Source organism: Didymella exigua (assembly GCF_010094145.1).
Source record: "Didymella exigua CBS 183.55 unplaced genomic scaffold M421scaffold_42, whole genome shotgun sequence".
Taxonomy (NCBI): domain Eukaryota; kingdom Fungi; phylum Ascomycota; class Dothideomycetes; order Pleosporales; family Didymellaceae; genus Didymella; species Didymella exigua.
In genome coordinates this window covers 256,976-265,466 of record NW_022984816.1, presented here as the reverse complement: position 1 = coordinate 265,466, position 8,491 = coordinate 256,976, and the positions used below count along the sequence as shown (strand labels likewise).

At 48.0% G+C, this 8,491-nt stretch overlaps 2 protein-coding genes across 2 annotated transcripts; both read left to right on the top strand.

Annotated features, from left to right (window-relative positions):
* Window positions 1-2,733: 2,733 nt before the first annotated feature.
* M421DRAFT_104043 (P-loop containing nucleoside triphosphate hydrolase protein) lies at window positions 2,734-5,121 on the top strand (the record flags this gene model as incomplete). Its single annotated transcript, XM_033586969.1, has 5 exons — window positions 2,734-2,862; window positions 2,910-3,185; window positions 3,233-3,380; window positions 3,697-3,758; window positions 3,805-5,121. The coding sequence occupies 5 exons, from the start codon at window positions 2,734-2,736 to the stop codon at window positions 5,119-5,121; spliced, it is 1,932 nt and encodes a 643-aa protein (XP_033444387.1).
* A 2,160-nt stretch (window positions 5,122-7,281) lies between these two features.
* M421DRAFT_425139 (uncharacterized protein) lies at window positions 7,282-8,491 on the top strand (the record flags this gene model as incomplete). The annotated part of the gene is made up of 1 exon (XM_033593993.1): window positions 7,282-8,491. A coding segment is annotated over exon 1 (716 nt), but the record flags the coding sequence as incomplete, so codon positions are not given.

Below are 8,491 nucleotides of genomic sequence, written 5' to 3'. Positions count from 1 at the left end.
CCTAGGTACATGGTACCCATCCGCCAGTCTAGTAAAAGGTGGTCGTGCCAAGAGAAAGTGGCCGGTTTGGTGATATGGCCGGCTCGGTGATAATCTACGTTATATCAAGAGCTTGACTCTTATTAATTTAGAGAGTAATTTTGACAAGCTGCTTAGAAAGAGTATTACAAGATCTAGGGCAAAGGCTGCTTTGCCAAGACAACACAGACAGCAGAGACTGCTGATGCAGAGGTGTTACCCCTGATGTGGGTATTCACATACAAGTTTAATGAGGATGGCTACCTCTATCAATTCAAGGCACGACTTGTCGTCCGCGGCGATCTACAGCAGCCATACAGAGACACCTACGCTGCTACACTAGCTGCTTAAACGTTTTGAGCACTCATCGCAATAGCTAATCAATTTAGATTAGAGCTACTTTAGTATAATGTACTAAACGCGTTTCTTAACGCTACACTTAATTGAAAGCTCTACGCTTAGACTAGGCTGGCGGATGGGTAGGGTATGCTTTTTTACGTTTTGGCTTATAGCTTCTTAACTAGCAGAGATACGCTTACATAATCTATTATTTGATAGAAGCGCCTAGTATTGCGCCTTCTAATAAAAAAAGAATTAGCTAATTCCGCCTAGTATTAGCTAAGTTATTAACACTACCTAGCAAAGTATACCTATTTATGGGTATGCTTGCTAGGTACCCCCCCTTTTTTAACGTTTTCTAGCCTCTAGCTTGTGCAGTTTAATAGTTATAACAAAACCTTCTACTACAAAAATGTAGAGGTGGTTTTTCTCTTTCTTTTCAGCTCTAGTTCGCTAGAATCCATGTATTATTGATAAGGTTTTGGGGGGTACCCACAAAGGACGTTGGAGTATACCCATTCCGCCAGCCTAGCTTAGACACTAGACAGTTTTAAGAAGGACAGAGAGCTGCTGCAGGTGCTAAGAGCTCTGTACAGATTGAAGGAATTACCACTTCTATAGTACAAGGATCTGAGAGAAACACTAAAGTCTCTAGGTCTAACACCTATACCTAGATTTCTATGCGTCTATGCAAACAGCTAGTTAATCCTGTTTGTTTACGTTAATAATATTATTATAGCTTTCTACCTATCTAACAAACATCTACACTAAGAGTTTAAGAGGAAGCTTAATAAGCACTATAGCCTAAAATACCTTAGAGAACTTAAGTAGTTCTTAGGCATACGTGTTGTTTAAGATCTTAGCGCACGTATAATTTACTTAGTTTAGGACACTTACATTAACAAGGTTGCTGCTAAGTATAACATTATCTCTACTAGCCGCCCCTTAGAGGTGCCTATGCTAGTAAATTACCTAGAACAATCTCTTAAGGAACTAAACAAAGCTTAGAAGAAGACCTACTAAAAGCTTGTAGGCTACCTTGCCTACCTCACGCAGTATACCTGACCTGATCTGGCTTGCGCTCACGTTATCCACGCTTCACATTTGACCAACCCTGGCCAAGCACACGTCGAATCTATTCGAAGGGTGTGGCGTCACATTCTAGAGACAAAGTATTGAGCCCTGCAGGCTCAAGCCACTGACGAGGCAGAGATACAAGAGCACCTCACTTCGCCACAGGACTATCGCGATCCTATCTTCTTTGGAGCATCTGATGCCTCCTTTGCTGACGACGTTGAGACGCGCCAAAGCTCTTAAGGATACGTATTTTAGCTGTTTAGCATAACTGTTAACTAGAAGTTAACACTTTAACGCACTGTCACAAAATTAACAATAGAAGCAGAGCTGCTTGCTCTCTTACTTGCTAGATTAGAGATAGAGGAGTAGTGCTGCTTGTTCAAAGAACTGTCTTTAAAGCTTAACTAGACGCCTATTATTTAGTGCAACAACTAACAGACTGTGGGTATAGTTACAAAGGAGCAGGACAAGCTTAGTACTAAGCTTAAACATGTTAATATTTATTAGAACTAGATCCGCCAGGAGGTTAAGCAGAATTAACTCTACATCTACTAGAAGCCTACAAGCTAGATGCCTGCTGACGGCATGACGAAGATTCTTTATTGTTAGAAGCACATTAAATTTATACAGCAACTACAGCTTATAGACGTTCGCTCAAAGGTTTGTAAGATAGAGAATAATAGCTAAGGGGTTTATCCTTCTGTTGCAAAGTAACTACAGGATAAGGGGGTGTGTAACAGTTAAGAGGAGAAGCAGATCACGTGTTGTTGGCGGTGGTCTGGTGTTACTTCCTCATGTTGTTGAGCACCTCTTACCTTGGCTGTGTTACAAAGACGTCATCAAAACAAACCCCGCAGCGAGCCTTGGAGAACATAGATACAACGACAACAACAACACAGAACACAAGACACTCATTTAAATTATATACATTTGCTCTTCATACCGCAACACTAAATCTTATAGACCCTTGAAGTCAGCATGATTATCTGGCCCCTTACGCTGCACGATTGGTAATCCTGTCCGACAGCGCTTTATCTGTAACAGTAACGCATTCCTTAAAGCTGTGTGTTCCTGTTAGTCTGTCGGTCTTTTAAGTATCTGTCCTTATGCCACATTCCTTCCTTGTTTGTTGTGATAGAAAGAACGCGGATACTACAAACGGGGTCATCTTTCAACACAGTATGGCATCACTCCAGCTTCTACAAATGCTGAGCGCATGTAGATACTTTTCGTCCACCCTTTTGCACCCTACACAGCCAGTAAATCAAGTCAACGTCTATGACATCCGACTCTCCAACAATGACCAGAAAAAAGGCATTGGATGTCGCCGACGTTGCTGAGCTTGACAATGAGAAACGAGTTCGCATTCTTGGCATTATCGACAACATTCGCGAGCTGGGAGTGAACGAGGACGTTTCCTTACCACAGGTATGCGCTCATCTGACGCTGTTGGAAAGCACTAATCATGTTCGCAGCTTGTCGTTGTTGGAGATCAGTCAAGTGGGAAGTCGTCGCTCTTGGAAGGACTTACTGGACTCTCATTTCCAATTGCTAGTGATCTCTGTACGCGTTTCGCGACGCAAATTGTCCTCCGGCGCGCACCAGCCAGCGAAGCGGAAGTGAGGGTAACGATCATTCCTGGTGCAAGTGCTCAGGCGGACCAAGATACCAAGGATCGACTGACTCGGTTTGAACGAAGGCTTTCGACAGAGGAATTCGACGGTGAGGTATTTCAGAAAGTTTTTGACGAGGTGAGTTTCGATGGGTAGTGAAGCGGTTCGGCGCTCAAGAACTTCAGGCTGCAGAGTGTATGGGCATACCAGGGCCGAGCACCAAAGATCTCGAAGACCTCAAGAAGCGATTTTCCGATGATGTCTTGAAAATCGAACTGTCTGGGCCTGAGCATCATCACCTCAGTGTCGTCGATGTCCCAGGGCTGTTTCACAGTAAGTGAAAAAAACTATCAAGAATGTGATGCATCCTCGCTAACAGTCCAGACCCTACGAAATACCAGACTGAGGAGGACCGAGGTATTATTCGCAAACTCATCGAGGGTTACATCGTAGACAAAAGGACGATTATTCTGTAGACATCCTCGATCTTGCAATGCTTCACGATCTAATATCATCTCAGGGCGGTCATGGACGCTCGCAACAATCTTGCCAATCAAGAAGTGTAAGTAGTGACATGCCTACCCACCGGAGACACGATGATGCTCACAAACACTCAGGTTTTCTATGGCTCGTGCCGCCGATCCTGCAGGCAAACGCACGGTTGGCATTATCACCAAATGCGATGCTTTACAGCCCGGTGACGAGCAAGGTGTATGTGCTCACAACAGATCACGCCAGTTGAGCTAATAAAGCATAGGTTCTTCGCATTGCCCAAAACGAAGTTGAAAGACTAACCCACGGTTGGTTCGCTGTCAAAAATCGGTCAACGCAGGAGATCATGGACGGAGTGACGATTGAGGATCGTCACAGGCGCGAGGAGCGTTTCTTCAAAACTGTCGCCCCTTGGACAAGTCTGAGGAAGGACCGCATCGGAATACGCGCCCTGAAAGCATTTCTCGGGAATCTTCTCTACGAACACATCAGCAATGAGTTTCCAGGAGTCGTCAGGGATATCGAGGGGCTTTTATTGGAGACTCAGAAAGAGCTGGAATTGCTTGGACCATCTCGTCAATCAAGCGCAGACCAGCGGCGTTTTCTGACACGTGTCGCAAACGTGTACCAGCAAGAAGTCACGCGTGCTTTGAATGGAAACTACGACCCGGACCTTGTCTCTGATAGTCCCCTCAAGCTTCGTATGCATATACGGAAGCTCAATGATGAATTCGCATCGCTTATGGCACGCAAAGGGCATTCCAGAGTCTTCCTCACAGTGGAGGGGAAAGTCGACCAAGAATATGCCCGTGCTGCCCGTCCTGGGGCTGGCAGTACTAGTATACTCGAGTGGATTCGAGAGATCTATCGCGATTCTCGAGGAGCGGAATTGCCTGGAACAGTGAATCCGAATGTTTTGGAGAATATGTTCCGACAACAATCAAAGTCCTGGAAAACAATCGCACAAGCCTACTTACAGCAAGCCAAAGCGGTTGTGCTTGCGTTCAACACAACTGTGTTCGAACAAATGATCTCTGATGAAGATTTGAGGGCTAAACTTAAATCAAGGCTAGCCGAGAGAGAGAAGATGACCTACACTAGTATTAACGAACAATTGTTCATAATCTTGAAGGATGAAAGAGGTGGGATCCTGCAGACTGTCAACCACTACTTTGCCGAAACAATGTCTGCCATTCGTCAGGAACGGGTTGTCGCAAGGTTGAAAGCCACAGGATTCCAAGACGGCTGCGGGTTTGACATGGAAAGGGTGGTGGAAAGCGTGCATCTCAGCAATGAGGATCAAGCCGTCAACGATATCCACGATATCCTCAAAGCCTACTATAAAGTAGCGCTGAAGCGCTTCACTGATAACGTAGTACTCCAGGTCACCGAACGATATTTGCTGGGTCCGAGTGGTCCCGTAAAGGCTCTGTCGCCTGAGCTGGTCGGTGATCTCGATGAAGAGATGTTGATGGAGGTTGCCGGCGAGAATTTCGCAACTTCGAGTGCTAGGAACGAACTAATCTCTAAGTGCGAGCGTTTCCAAAAAGCATTGGATATCACAAAGCAAGCAAGGTTGTAGTCGGTCGATGATGGAAGGGCTGGATTGTCGTTGTCTGGATGCGATTCAGTACCCTTTTCTCCTAAAGTAAGATCTCTTTTGTATCAAGGCGATTCAACATCGTCACAATTTCACTCATTCATAGTCGCTTTCGAAAAATGCAACAATCTCTACCCTCCCCCGTCGACACATTTTGGTTCTAATAATAGCGAGCAGGCGCAGCGTGCGTGAATAGAAGCTTCCAGAAGCATGCGCCACAGCTTGATCGATTTCAGCATAACGCAGGTGTACAATGTAGGCCGCTAAACATACAAAACGTGCTTTCTCAACGGGCGAACACGTGTTATTTCCGTGCTAGAATCTGCCTGTCCCCGCGGATAAACCCGGACAAGGCCTTGCAGGTCGCTGCACGGGTTCTCGATTTGGTAACATCTTTTTGATATATTGGTGCATTTCCTCAAGTATCCGAGAGAGCGATTGTCAACGTTGCGGATGAGAATGTAGGGGTGCGTTGTGGTTGTAGCGTCCATCGCTACCTGCAGATCGCTGAAACGATGATCAACACAGCTGTAATTTTGCTTTTTGGTCTTTTGGACAGATCCTAGTACTTGACAGATATATCGATAGGCTAGCGTCAGGGTCAGACAACAGCGGGGTGCTTGGTGTTGACGCTTTAGATTTTTCGTGGTTCTAAGCGGCGGGATGTTCGACCTGCTGGGAGGGAGGTTACTGCACAGTTGCTATTAATTCTGAATTGTTGGTGTTTGCCATACAAACTGTCCGTGCGCAGGAAGACCCCGCAAGTCACGGGGTATAGCCAGCCTTTTGCAAACAATAATGACAAAACTAGAAATGAAGTTGGGAGCTGTTGTATAAACAAAGTTGTCTCACAGCGTCCTAGGGGTCCTACCGCTTTAAAATGCACGGCAGGGGTTCTAACACATTCCTAGGTAGAGGTGTGTGCTTGCAGCGAATCTGTGCAATTCAATCGACCGTGGAGTGGATCAAGAGTTCAAGAGTTGTTCTGACGTTATTCGTGGTAAATTTGGTGCTCAAGCCAATCCTCGTATCCACCGCCCAAATACTTCACGTTTCTCCTTTGCGATCTTCCAACTTGTATCGCGTATCCGTGATAGTGTCTCGACTTCATCAAGCTAGCTGTAGCCATCCATTTTTCCTTGACTCTTTTCCAGGCTTGACGAACCGTCGCATTGTTTTACTCTTACATCCTCATCCAGTTGTGCTCCCATCGAATCCCTCCTGGCTGGCTGTTTGATCGACCGAACTTCGACTGACTGAGAGAAAGGTTTCGGGATCTCCACAGTGAAATCCGTGCCACTGTTTTGCTGTCGCGGTTGCACGATGCGCAGCACCGGCAGAGTCCGGGGGAGAATGCGGATTTGTCTAGAGCTTCCATGTCAGCGGCGGCTTCACAAACAAGTCGTTCGCCAGAAACCCCGAGACACAAAGCTTGGCCCAGCCTCTTCTATAGCCTTCACCGTGGCTCCAGCCTTTCCAGATGTACTGAGTGTTCGTCTTTAAGACAGCGCCGTCATCAACGGGAAGAGTTTCGGTGTACATGACTTTGCCGATGGGGGGTTGTAAAGCCAGCTTATCGGTGCGCGAGCGGTCCATGGCGAGCTCCAAGGGCAGGAGATCGGAGTGGTAGTTGACAGTACCAGTGTTCTTGGTGATGACATAGTGCTGGTAGACGGCGATGGCGGAGTCATTGGGCCATTTAGGGTCAGGCTTGCGCGCAACCTCTGGGTCGAACTTGTAGATGATAATGTCGCCGCGACCGTCTATGTAACGATGAAATTCGACCGGGGCCATGGTAGCGATGGTGTAGTAAGCGAGTAGTTGTCGAAGACGTGGAGGACTGCGAGTTGCACGTGGCGTGGGTCAGCCTGGCTGTTTTTCTAGAGTGGTAAAATGGGCAGGCAGTTTCATGCTCGAGTGAAAGAGCGCGAGTAGGACACCGTGCGCACATATTGTCTTCACTTTGGAAAGGCATAGAACGATATCGTAATCTCTCTTGCATCATTTCCAAGGCCGCGACCTTGCTGTGAGTCGAAGGTAGTGGTGATCATATTGTGTGGAGTGCGTCGCTGTTGCCTGCTGTCAGCGTAGAAGTGGCAGGTGGCTTCGACTTTGAACAAACAGACCCGGGTCACTCGACCTGGGTCACTCGACGTCCCTCCAGCACATCCAACGCACAGTCGCTCTTTTATGACCACCCATCTTTATCAATCACTTGTTCAGCACCATCGTTCACCATGGAGACACCTGCCAATATGGTTATCCTTGAACCAGTCCAGCGCATGATACTCGAGCACATTGGTTACAACCAGCTTCGAGCCCATAAGAGCATCGTCAATCACTCGGCCGCGCTCGGCCACAGCTAGGTACTGCGGAATGAGCAGGCGTTTCAGAATGTGGAATCCGACCTGTTCGCAGTGGCGCCTTCGCCCGAGGAGAGCTTATGGAGCCAGCACATGATGTGCAATTCTCGTGAAACGCAACGTCGCCTCCAAGTACGGGACGCCAAGTTCAACAGCGAGCGATTGAGGCGTGAGAGTTTGCGGTTTCTCCTCGCTGTGGCAGGGTCACAGTTCAAGAAGGCGGAGAATGTTGGATGCGAGGAGTCGGGCTTGTTTGCGCCGATGCCAGATTTCGAACTTGATAGCTGGCCACATCGCATGATGATGCGCTTTCTCGAGGTGCTTCAGCTGAAGCCGTCTGTCCAGACACCCAAGACGCCTCGTTACGTGAGCACGCTCCGCCGTACTCTCCCGTCCAGACGACCGCATCCTCCGGTCTGTAAAATGCCAAGACCGGCGCAGGGTGGGTTCATCGAAAACCTGGAGGAGAACGGGAGGTATCACGACATGCTTGACAATGACCGGGTGAAAGGCGTGGCCCGCAGGAAGAAGAGCATCGACGCTTTGGCTACGGAGGCAATGATGGAATCGCACGGCAGAGATGAGGAGGCGAGCACAGGCAGAGATGAGGAAGACTCGAGAGACGGTGCTGCCACTAGGGAGTGCAGCAGATGGGACGTTTTCAAAAGTGCCATTAAAGGTATACTCTGTACGGCGCCCATTCCTCCCCAGCCAAAGCAGCGGCTCAGCAAGCCTCAGCTGGAGGATGCTGGAGAGCGAGAGCAGCTACTGAAGAGCGAAAGCAGCTACTGGAGAAGAGAGAAGAATAGCTGAACATGGAGATGGGCGACATTATTATTGGCAGCTGTTGGAGTGAAGCCTGAGGAATGAGTTGTGTACGCTAGCCTGATGCAGTATGACGTGCCTGCACTGTGCAGGCACAGGGCTGTGGCGCGGGCTGCGCGGCTCACGGAAGTTGGGTGCCGGGTGGCCATGATTTCGGATGCTGA